Genomic DNA, 12,814 nt, shown 5'->3' with positions numbered 1-12,814 from the left:
GGCTTCAACAGTACATGAACCGTGAACTCCCAGATGTTCAAACTGGTTTTAGAAAAGGCAGAGGAACCAGAGGTCAAATTGCCAACATCCCTTGGATTATGGAAAAAGCAAGACAGTTCCAGAAAAACATCTATTTCTGCTTTATTGATTATACCAAAGCCTTTGACTGTGTGGATCACCAAAAACTGGAAAATTCTGAAAGAGATGGTAGTACCAGGGCACCTGACCTGCCTCTTGAGAAATCTGTATGCAGGTCAAGAAGCAACAGTTAGAACTGGACATGGAACAACAGACTGGTTCCAAATAGGAAAAGGAGTTGTATATTGTCACCCTGCTTATTTAACTTATATGCAGAGTACATCATGAGAAACGCTGGACTGGATGAAGCACAAACTAGAATCAAGATAGCTGGGAGAAATATCAATAACCCCAGATATGCAGATGATACCACCCATATGGCACAAAGTGAAGAAGAACTAGAGCCTCTTGATGAAAGTTAAAGAGGAGAATGAAAACATTGGCTTAAAATGTAATATTCAGACAACTAAGATCATGGCATCCAGTCCCATCATTTTATGACAAATAGATGGGGAAACAGTGGAAACAGTGGAAATAGTGACAGATTTTATTTTTTGCAGCTCCAAAATCACTGCAGATGGTGACTGCAGCCATGAAATTAAAAGACCCTTGCTCCTTGGAAGAAAAGTTATGACCAAGCTAGACAGCATATTAAAAAGCAGAGACATTACTTTGCCAACAGAGGTCCATCTAGTCAAGGCTGTGGTTTCTCCAGTGGTCATGTATGCATGTGAGAGTTGGACTACAAAGAAAGCTGAGCGCCAAAGAATTGATGCTTTTGAACTATGGTGTTGGAGAAGACTGTTGAGAGCCCCTTGGACTGCAAGGAGATCCAACTAGTCCATCCTAAAGGAAATCAGTCCCGAATATTCATTGGAAGGACTGATGTTGAAGCTGAAACTCTAATACTTTGGCCACCTGATGCAAAGAACTGACTCATTTGAAAAGACCCTGATGCTGGGAAAGATTGAAGGCAGGAGAAGGGGATAACAGAGGATGAGATGGTTCGGTGACATTACCGACTCAATGCACATGAGTCTGAGTAAACTTCGGGAGTTGGTGTTGAACAGGGAGGCCCAGTGTGTTGTGGTCCATGGGGTCGCAAAGAGTCAGACACGACTGAGCAGCTGAACTGACTGTTGACTCACTGACAGTGATATACAGACAGAAGAGTCTATTTTTTTTTTTGACACCTGAACTTCAAAAGGATAACAGGACACAGGACAGTCCCAGATCTTAGAGTGTATAAGAAAGCATGATCTGAAAGCAGGAGCTCCCAGATTTAACACAAAAACCTTCCTGGGGGTCTGATGTCAGATGCCGTGACCATCCTTCTACTGCCCATGGCTGGAAAACAATGAAACTAGAGAAAAGATCACTTTCTCTGCAGCATGGCCCATTAGAGAAATCCCAGGACCTAATGCACTCTGAGGTCAGAAAGACCTAGATTCAAATCCCAGGGCTGCCACATAAGCCAGCAGGAACTACCTACTAATCTCTCAGGTACCTAGGCAATGTCACCTACCTGTAGGCTGTGGTATGTGAACTGCAGATAAGCCGTGTAAGATACCTACTATTATATACTATATCTGACAAACAGTAGGAAATCAATAAACACAAGTTACTGCTTCGGCTCAAATATTTTGGAACTTAAAATGGGCTTATTATATTACTCACGTGGTATTAATATTAACCAAAAGACTGACAATATGACGAACAGAAGAAAAAAATTGTATTACAAATACGAGCAATGATTTCTTCTTAGAACTATATACTGAGCAAAATCCTATAGATTTTTAACATAACTTAATTCATTATACCTGGTATGGCCACAAAAACAAATCTCTAAAATGCACAGTAAATGACCAACCTTTCCATAAAACAGACATCTTATAATTTAAATATCACCAGCAATATTTCATAGTTCAAGTATCAGTAAATACGATGTGTTTTAGTGTTACTGATTCTAATTAGTGAGTGAGCTTTCTTGCATAATGAGTGAGCTTTCTTGCAAAAATAACTTTATTTATAAGAGGACTTTTGTCTTTTTTCCCCAGACACAATAGTTTATAATATTCATGCATTCCAATGTAAACACATTTTATTAATACCTGTAACCTAAACAAAGAGTTTTTAAATTATCTGCAGGAAAATTCCACTTTCAATTTATGTTATTTATGTTGTTTTTTGTGCTGAAACGTTGTTGATTTACAATGCTGGGTCAGTTTCAGGTGCACGGCAAAGTGGTACAGTTATACATGTGTATCTGTTCTTTTTCAGAGTCTCTTCTCTTACAGGTTATTACAAAACATTGGGTATAGTTTCCTGTGCTATACAGTAGGTCCTTGTTGGTTATCTATTTTATATATTTATACATACATACATACATACATATATATATATATATATATATATATAGTAGTGTGTATATATTAATCTCAAATTCTTAATTTATCGTTCTCCACCCCTTTCCCCTTTGGTAATCATAACTTTTGTTTTCTATGTCTGTGGGTCTATTTCTGCTTAGTATGTAAGTTCATTTGTATGATTTTACTTGTGTGTGTGTGTGTGTGCTCAGTTATGGCTGACTCTTTGTGATCCCAGGGTCTGTAGCCCACCAAACTGCTGTCTAAGGGATTCTCCAGGCAATAATACTGGAGTGGGTTGCTATTTCTTTTTCCAGGGGATCTTCAAGACCCAGGGACTGAACACGTGTCTCCTGCTTTGGCAGGCAGATTCTTTACCAGAGTCACCAGGGAAGCCCCATTTTATTTTTTTATGGTCTACATATAAGTGATACCATATATTTGTCTTTCTCTGTCCATAATGCTTCTCTATGATGATCTCTATGTCCATCCATGTTGCTGAAAATGATACTATTTCATTTTTATGGCTAAGTAATATTCCACTGTATGTATGTACATTGTCTTTCTCCATTCATCTGTTTATGGACACTGAGGTTACTTCCATATCTCGTCTATTGTAAATAGTGCTGTTATGAACCTGGAGGTACATGGATCTTTTCGAATAATGGTTTTTTCCAGAAATATGCCCAAGAATGGGACTGTAACATCATTTGGTAGCTCTACCTTCAGTTTTCTAAGGAACTTCCATACTCCAGAGTGGCTGTGCCAATTTACATTCCCATCAGCAGTGTAGGGTTCCCTTTTCTCTATATCCTCTCCAGCATTTATTGTTTGTGGATTTTTTGATGATGACCATTCTGACTGGTCTGAGGTGATAGCTCATTGTAGTTTTGATTTACATTTCTCTATTAATTAGTGATGTTGAGCACATTTTCATGTGCTTTTTGGCCATTTGTATGTCTTCTTTGGAGAAATGTCAAATTTTTTATTAAGTTGTTTCTTTTGATATTGAGCTACAAAAGCTGTGTATTTGAGATTAATCCCTTGTCAGTCGTGTCAATTGTAAATGTGTTCCCCCATTTCATAAGCTGTCTTTACGTTTTGTTGACTCTCCTTTATTCTGCAAAAAGCTTCTAAGTTTAAAGAGCCTCCATTTGTTTATTTTCATTTCCATCACTCCAGGAGGTGGATTCAAAAAGACAGTGCTGTGACCGTTGTCAGAGTGTCTGTCTACATTTTCCTCTAGAAGTTGCTAGGCACTGTGAGTTTGCTTTTGTGTTAGGTGTTAGAGAATGTTCTAATATCATTACTTCACATGTGGCTGGCTGTCCAGTGTACCCAGCACCACTTATTGAAGAGACTGTCTTTTCTCTTTTGGTTATTCTTGCCTCCTCTGTCAAAGATAAATGCCCTTATGTGAGTGGGTTTATCTCCGGGCTTTCTTTCCTTACTTCTGATCTGTATTTCTGTTCTTGTGTCATGATTACTGTAGCTGTGTGATATGCTCTGAAGTCAGGGAGCCTCATTCCACCAGTTCCATTTTTCTTTCTCAAGACTGCTTCAGCTATTTGGCGTGGGAGTGGGGGCTGGGAGTCTTTCCATACAAATTGTAAAATATTTTGTTCTAGGTCGGAGAAAAATGCCACTGGTAATTTGATAGGAATTGCACTGAATCTGTACATTGCCTTGGGTAATATGCGCATGGAAAAGCAAATGAAAAGATGCTCACAAATTGGAAAAGACCGAAGGCACAAGGAGAAGGTGGTGGCAGATGGTTAGATAGCATCACCGATTCAATGGACATGAATCTGAGCAAACTCTGGGAGAAAGTGGAGGACAGAGGAGTGTGGTGTGCTGCAGGCCACGGGGTTGCCAAGAGAAGGACATGACTTAGCCAATGAACAACAAAAATCACTAATTATTAGAGGAATGCAAATTGAAACTTCAGTGAGGATCACTTTACACTGGTCAGGATGGCCATCATCAAAATCTATGTCATTCTGACAGTACTGATTCTTCCAATCCAAGAACACAGTACACCTTTCTATTTCTTTGTGTCATCTTCAATTTCCTTCATCAGAGTCTTATAGTTTTTGGAATACAGTTTTTTTTGTGTCCTCATGTAGGTTTATTATTTTTAATGTAATAGTAAATGGGACTGTTTTCTTAATTTCTCTTCCTGATCTTTCATTGTTAGTGTAGAGAAATGCAACAGATTTCTGCATGTTAATTTCGCATCCTGCAACTTTACCAAGTTCATTAATGAGCTCTAGTAGTTTTCTGGTTATATTATTATTTAAATAAATATTTTCACCAATGGGAAAAGAACAGTCTTCAACAAATGATGCTGCAACAACAGGCTACCTACATGTAAAAGAATGAAGTTGGACCCTACCTACCTCACACCATAAATGAAACTTAACTCAAAAAGGATCACAGGCCCAAATGTAAGAGCTACAATTATTAAACTCTTTAAAAAAAGGGAGAAGAGTAAGTCCTTGTGACCTTGGATGTGGTAATAGCTTTGCAGATAAAATTCCAACGCACAGGTGGAAAAGAAAAAAACATAAATGAGACTACAACAGAAATAAAATAGTCTTTCCCACCTAGAGGCCATTAAGACTGTTGATGGTGCCTTCTCCCAAAACATGCATGTGCACTGAGCTCAGACAATTAACAGGACTTCACATCACCAGCCCTCTTTGCCTTTGGCTCCAGACCAAGGTGGCTGCAACAGTTGTCACGGGCCCTGCTTTGGTCCTGCCACTCAGATCCCCGTGCTTAAGCAGAGATCAACGACAATAACACATCGCATTCTCATCCTCAGATTGCTCCAGACTCATCTGAGGCACAGGAAGCCAAGCCAACTGACCCTCCACAGGGACTTACTCATAACCCGGTTACCACACTATTTTTCTTGGTCACAGCTACAAACATTTCTGACATAGTGTACAGATATGTACCCTAAGTAAAAACAAAGTTTAGCATATTTACTAGTTGGCATACTTTTACTATTTGCTTCCTTCTTTTTTTTTTTTCTTTTTTTAAATACTGGTCACAACCCAACATGTTGAAACTTGTAATTTGACAAAAAATAAACAATAGAAATACAGACATTTATTATAATCTGGTTTCCCACCAATAGAAACGTTTATATTCCCACCCACTAGTCCTCAATATGTATTTGCTGAACTGAGCTAAAAATGGTATGTAATTGTTACATCTTAAACTGAACTAATTAACCAGTAAATTTCACCGTCATACACCTTTAGCAGTCTAAAAGGAACATCCAAATACCATGCATCATCGCTCAGTCGTGTCTAACTCTTTAGTGACCCCGGGGACTGTACCGCCAGGCTCCTCTGTCCCTTGGGGATTCTCCAGGCAAGAATACTGGAGCGGGTAGCCATTCACTTCTCCAGGGGATCTTCCTGACCCAGAGATCAAACCTGGGTGTCCTGCATTGCAGGCAGATTCTTTACTGTCTGAGCCACCAAGGAAGCCCATCCAAATAATAGCCCTGCATGCTGAAGCAGGTATATGCTTGCTTACTAAGACTAATACTTATTATCTCTGGAGTCAATCTCAAAGATGGGAGAGCAGTGACCCTTGCCATTTAACCTCAGAGGCAGATTACTATCCATCACACACACACATAAAACATATGCATTGTTATTGTAAATTATGAAAGAAGGCAGACAGAAATCTAAAATTCTGCACGTTTCCTACAACCCAGTATCATGTGTCCCTTAAATAAGAGCAGGAAGTCTAGTCCCAATACATTTTTTTTCTTCCCTCTGTGACATTACTGATAAAAAACGGTCACTTTGGTGAGGGAAGGGAAAGTGAATGCTCTAAGTTGATAGTGGAAGTTCCAGAATCTTAACAGACTTCCAAACGAAAGATTAAAGACGTAATGGTAAGCACAACGCTAGTACTTAATAGGTGGTCAATTAAACATCCGCTGGATAAATATGATAAAGTATTTGCTCTTTACATTTGTTCTGCCATCCAGTCATATTTAGCTGCCATCTGTTTGAACTGCAAAAACCTGGAAATTAAAACCAAATCCCAAAGAAACTGACAGAAGATACAACCAGTCAGTAGAGATGCTACATTACTCAGTTCACTGTTTCCTTCTCAGTTCTACTGACACCTCTAAATAAAAAGCCAAGTTCTTGAAGGTAGGGATGATGAAGTGGGGATTAAGACATCTGTATGACTGGAAAAGTTCTGTGTTCATTTATTCTCTGTGTGTAAGATATGTGCATATCATGTGAATAATAAAATCCACGAAATCTGCTCTCTCCAATGGCAAAGAATAAACTGACAAACTAAAGTGAATCTCCATTCTTGATCTATTAAGGTTTTAAAGGACTACCAAAAAACTATAAATTAAACATGTTTATTAAAAAACAGACACAAAACTTTAAAATACAATTTAAGCCACCAGTCTCCTGTGGCTTCATGTCAGCACAAAACAGTAATCTCAATGCTGGTAAACCAGCCAAAACCATAAACCTAAAGTATGGGGCCAGAGACTTCTCACATTTTAATATCTAGAAATACAAAGCATTTTTAATTTACAAGTCATGAGATGGAATAAAATTAATCATACCAAGTGTCAGTTTTAGAGAACAGAGCCAGACACAGTAATATGAAATACATTTACTGATGATTTTAAATTCATATACTGTGTGCAAAATAAACTTAAAGGCAGGCTTTGTTTCATACTATTATTTTATAACAGAAACACTTTTTGACATCAGGAAAAGAATCTCTGGGCTTTCCCAGGTGGCGCAGTGGTAGAGAATACGCCTTTCAGTGCAGGGGACGAAAAGATGCAGGGCCAATCCCTGGGTCAGGAAGATTCCCGAAGTAGGAAATGGAAGTAGGAGTCAGTAGGAAATGGAGTAGGAAATGGCAACCCACTCCAGTATTTTTGCCTGGAGAATCCCATGGACAGAGGAGCCTGGTGGGCTAGAGTCCATGGGGTCACAAAAAGTCAGCAATTGAGTGAGTGAGCACAAACACACACAAACAATCTCTATTTGTTCCTGTAATTTACACTCCAATGAACCAATCTGTAAGAAGAGATTTAATTTTCTAGTTGGCTAGAAGATTAAAGGCAACAGACATATAATAAGGATTTGAATTCTAAAACCATTTTTACAAAAGAACCTACAGAACATCCCTATGGCAATAAGAGCATCATCCAGAACATGAATATTCAAATAATGAGCAAAGAATGTAACTACTGATACTTTCAGGAGGGAATAAAAATGGACAAATTCATCTGTTACAAAAGGAAGGAAAAAAGCTTTACTTAAATTTGTCTCTGAGCTAATAGATGTCAAGAAACAACTTCAGTTACAAACTAAAAAAACTAACTTGGGAATCCCCCTGCTCCAGTGATAAGGACTCAGCACTTTCACTACTGTGGGCCGGGTCTTCAATCCTCGGTCAGGAAACTAAGATCCTACATGCCACAAGATGCACCCCACCCCCGCCTAAAAAAAAAACACTCAAACTTATAAAGGAAAGGTATACCTCTTACTGTTTAAAACTGGTTCGTCTGGCATTCAAGGTCCGCTGGGACCCAGCATCCCACCACCTTCCTATAGGACCCTATGACTGACCCCATGACACCACAGCACTAACCAGCACTCAGTCCCACTGGGTCACTTACTAGCCTACCTACCACTTACTAGCCTATCCTCCTACATCAAATCCCCTGTGGATGTGCCAACTTTGACAACACTCGTCAAAAGGAGACTCATCTCTTCCCTCACTGCCACGTGTGAACAGATTCACAGAACATGCAGTCTGTATCATTCATGAGAAATGTGTTAACTCCCTTGGGTTTTGTGTTTTTAAAAACTGGGAAGCCTTCCTATGTCCCTACCAGGCTGCACATGCCAAGCTACTGCAGGGACGTACACAACGCAAAGCAGTGTTTCTATGACCAGAGTATGAATCCCATCATCTGCTTCGAACCCTGACTCTTCTTGCACATTTTTGTACCTCAGTCTCATCAACAGGAAAATGAGGATTATAACAGTTCCTACTCCACAGTCTGTGAAGATTAAAATGGCTTGTTACACATCAAGGAACTGGTAAAGATAAAGCACTTAAGTCGCTTCAGTCGTGTCCGACTCTCTGCGACCCCATGGACTGTAGCCCGCCAGGCTCCTCTGTCCATGGGATTCTCCAGGCAAGAATGACTGCAGTGGGCTGCCATTTCCTCCTCCAGGGCATCTTTCCGATGCAGGGACTGAACCTGCATCTCTTGTGTCTCCTGCATCGCAGGCGGGTTCTTCACCACCAGCACGGCAACAGTATACCTCTCAGTTATTAGGTGTATCACTAAGCCAACCACCTCCAGTTCTCCAGCACCCAGGAGTGCCTTACACACACACACACACACACACACACACACACACACACACACACACACACGAGCTCAACAAAAACTCTGAATGAAACAGTATTCAAATAATGCTAAAAATCCCAAAGATCAAATCCACTATAAGGGCCTGTTAGAATAAACAAGAATTCTACCTCCAAATTACCTAAACTTCAGGAAGTCAAGAGTATAAAACTAGCAGTCCAAATCCAAATCAAAAAATCAAAAAAACCTAAAGATTTTTTTTTCCCCCTGATAAAAGATGGAAGAGGGCTTCCCTGGTGGCTCAGAGGTTACAGCGTCTGCCTGCAATGCGGGAGACCCAGGTTCAATCTCTGGGTTGGGAAGATCCCCTGAAGGAAATGGCAACCCACTCCAGAATTCTTGCCTGGGGAATCCCATGGAGGGAGGAACCTGGTAGGCTACAGTCCACGGGGTTGCAAAGAGTCCAACACGACTAAGCAACTTCACTTTCACTTTCAAAGATGGAAGAGATATTTTATGAAAGAACTTAATAGTGTCTGTATAGGAAGGCAATATACCCCAAAAGATAACTATTTCTAAAATGTCATCTTAATTTCTAATCCATCAAAAATACATTAACTAATTGTATTTTTATATCTTCATACATTTCTAGCCTCTATATTATTCATTTAAGTTGGAACCTTCATCATTTACCATCTCACCTTGACAAGGAACATTAAATTTAATTTACTCCACACAGGTAATTCCTAATTCCAGCACTCAGTAATTCAGTAAACAGTCACATTTGCTTTATTGATATCCTTCACAATTTTATACTTTGGTTATCTGCCTCTTCACTCTTTCCCAGCCCCAAGAGATCTTTCCGGTCATTGCCATTTTGTCCTCCTAGAGTAGCTGACTCTTTTCCTGATTTATATTTCTCCACTTCCAGTTCCTTTGTTTGACCCAGGGTTAGAAAAGGTCATAAATTAAGGAAAACCTCGTATCCATAGATACTAGGATACTGCAGAACAGTCAAGCAAGCCTAATAACCAACTGATTTTTACTACAATGACACGATGTTACTTCGAAAACATTGGCTTAGGTTAGCTGGGAAAGGTCTCCTTAAGGGACTAGGAACCCATCTGTGATGCAAACAGTGGAAGAGACTTAGACTTTAGGCAAGATTTCTAAAGGACTATTTGTGAAAACATAATAGAAACAAAAAGCTTCTCCTTTAGTAATAACCACATCAGGAACCACGCCTACTTGCACATAAGCTTTGGCTGACTTATTATTACTTGCATATCTTATACAGAGGTGAGGTCCATACCTAAGCCACGGTAAAGACTGTCAAGCCTATCATGGGGAATTTAAATTTCCCAAAACCGCATGTCTCCTGGTTTATTATACATTATAAATCAACAAATGGATGTTGAAACAGCTCAAAGAAAACACAGTTTAATTGCTGATTAGCAAATACTGTGACAGTTGAGCAGTCACATTCATTCACATCCTTTCCTGTTTAAAGAAATTCCTACCAGAAAAGGGATGATGAGAGCATAGGAAAAAGGAGAGCAGGAGGAACATGTTAGAACTGGAAAAACAATCCCAACAATTCCGGGTGCAAAGACCATGAGAAAATTTAATTTTCTTCTTTATGCTTTTAGGTATTTCCCCAAATGTTCTAAAATAATTTATATATATATATATATATGTATATACACACATAAACATATACATACTTTACTAAAAAGGTAACTGAGAGAAAAGCACAATATATGTAACATGATCTTCATGTTCTCAAGCATGCTTTTATTAACAACAGAATACCACAGGATGTTACAACTGTTCAGAGCCTAAAATATTGTCTAGAAGACACAATTCAATAAATTTGTTAAATATATTACCTTTTTTTAATCTTAATGGAACTTAATACCAAAAGAAGGCGTTATCAGAATAAAAACTATATTTTATACGCTCAGGAAAATCATGACTTCCTTACTTTAAAAAGTGAGTTTATAATATGAAGTTTATAAATTCAAACTAATACGGCTCAGGTCATCTAGCTCAGAGATTTTTTTTGAGGTTCAATTTTTTTTCTAAATAGAACAATCAGTTTAAGGAAAATGAAAAAAGGGCAGTTTAATTAACATGTAATCTGTTCTGGCAGTGCCTGCCGAAAGATTTACATGAATGCTGGGCGCTTTTCTGGTTTTTACAAACTACTATTATTTTTTCTGATGTGTGACAATGATTCCATATGTTGGTATCATTCCATTAATTTTTACCAGATACCTATGGAAGACAATGTAGTCACTCAGCTGAAAGCACACTAAATAAAAAATATTGACATGAAAATGTGTTTCTCTTTAAGCAGGTAGAGCTTCTCCTAGGAACTGACTTCGGGGTGCAGAGCTCCACGGTAAGCGACAGCAGCTGAAACCCAGTGGCACCTGAATTAAGGAGAAGCACCGCCGCCCGCGCCCCCCGACAGGACCTGTGCGCGCAGTGACGGCGGCCGCGCTGCGCACGGAGGGAACCGCCGACCAGGATCTCCATCGGCCTCACCGCGGCCGGGACCAGCCCCACAGCCCGCGTTACCTCGCTTGTGCAGCTCCCGCAGGGGGATGCAGTCTCCGCCCCCGTCGTAGGGCAGGTAGGGGTCGGAGGGAGCGTCCATGGCCGAGGTCCGCAGAAGCCGAGGGAAAGCTCGCGAGCTCACCGCCCGCGCGCGCCCCGGAACCCCGCCGCAGCAGGTTGGGTAGTCGCCATGCCCGACCTGTCGGCGCGCGCAGCCTCGCGGGCTGACGTCACCCAGGCGCCACGGTTGCCAGGGCGACGGGCTCGCCTCCCCATCAATCAGGCCCCGCTACGTATGATGGTGACTAAGCCCAGGGGTGACAGACCAAACAGCCTCCACAGCAAGGGGGCAACTACAGCAAGGCGACAGAAACCTACTTCTCGATTTCTGAATACAGAGCTGTGCAAAGAAATTATACGTGTACACAAGGAATGAACCTTTTCATTCCCAATGTAGGTAAGTGGGAATGACATGCTAAAAAGGCCACGTGATTTTACCGTATAAATACACAAATTTATATGTAACCACGTCACGTGAATCATAAAGATAAAGAAACAGAAGATACCAAAGTCTTCAAGACACTTGGCTTTAAAGTCTATGCTTAAGTATCTAAAACGTACTAATGCATACTTCTACTGTGGCTTCAACACTTCAGTAACTGGACCATTACTAATCCCCTTCAGCAGCCTCCTTTCTTCAGGAACCAGCTAGTTAAGAAAGACATCGAGGTTTAAGAAAGAAACTTAACATCCTAGGTAACTTTGCTAGTTGTCAAACTATTCAAAAAGAGACTTACTAGCTGGGAGATTTTCCTCTCTCCTGACTTCTACTTTTCCTATCTCACAAAGATTTTCGTTGTGCTTTGTAAAAGTGGGGGGATGGGGCTTTAGTGAAATATGTCTCAACGTGTTCTCTAATGGTCTCTTTACTAGACATTTTATGAAATTTAGAAATAAGAGAACTCAGGCTACAGAACATTTCAAAATGTATCATTTTTATTTTCAAAGTGTATCGTTTTTATTTTTCGTTGTATGACCAAGTTGTAAATCAGGACAAACAAGTTAAGAGAGTGCCCCCAAATACCAGGAAAACTTGCAGAAAGCTTTTCATCTTATAAAAAGGCAGGGAGGAATGTAAGTAGTATAAAACTAAATTATTTATAAATGCCATATAGAATGCATTTTTTAAAAGTCTTTTAAGAGTAGAACTTAACATACCAAAGTATGTTTCGTTTCAAACTGTCATTCCTAAAGAAAAAAAAGCTCACACTCATTTAAGCCGAGTTCAAATTTTTACAGCTGCCTCTCAGGTGATTCCTCCCCAGACTACAAGATTCTTTTTATGAAATAGCTATGATGGGGCAATGCCACTAAACAAAAATTCATTAGAAGCTGTTCCACAGGGCTCGGGGGTTTT

At 39.9% G+C, this 12,814-nt stretch overlaps 1 protein-coding gene across 7 annotated transcripts in view; it reads right to left on the bottom strand.

Annotated features, from left to right (window-relative positions):
* CLCN3 (chloride voltage-gated channel 3) overlaps positions 1–12,814 on the bottom strand; it is an 89,379-nt gene that overhangs the window by 39,128 nt on the left and 37,437 nt on the right. Inside the window, exon 1 of one of the 7 annotated variants that reach the window (XM_061424922.1) lies at positions 11,419–11,618. The exons of 5 other annotated variants lie outside the window; for them this stretch is intronic. In XM_061424922.1, the coding sequence (XP_061280906.1) occupies positions 11,419–11,497 (79 nt within the window). In that variant the 5' untranslated portion in view covers positions 11,498–11,618. Of the gene's footprint in view, positions 1–11,418; positions 11,619–12,814 lie in introns of those variants that run through there. One more of the 7 variants, XM_061424925.1, reaches the window with a different exon arrangement.

The sequence above is a fragment of the Bos javanicus genome, chromosome 8, assembly GCF_032452875.1.
Source record: "Bos javanicus breed banteng chromosome 8, ARS-OSU_banteng_1.0, whole genome shotgun sequence".
In the NCBI taxonomy this organism is placed as follows: domain Eukaryota; kingdom Metazoa; phylum Chordata; class Mammalia; order Artiodactyla; family Bovidae; genus Bos; species Bos javanicus.
The sequence above is the reverse complement of the archived record's forward strand: the minus strand, read 5'-3'. Positions and strand labels throughout refer to the sequence as shown.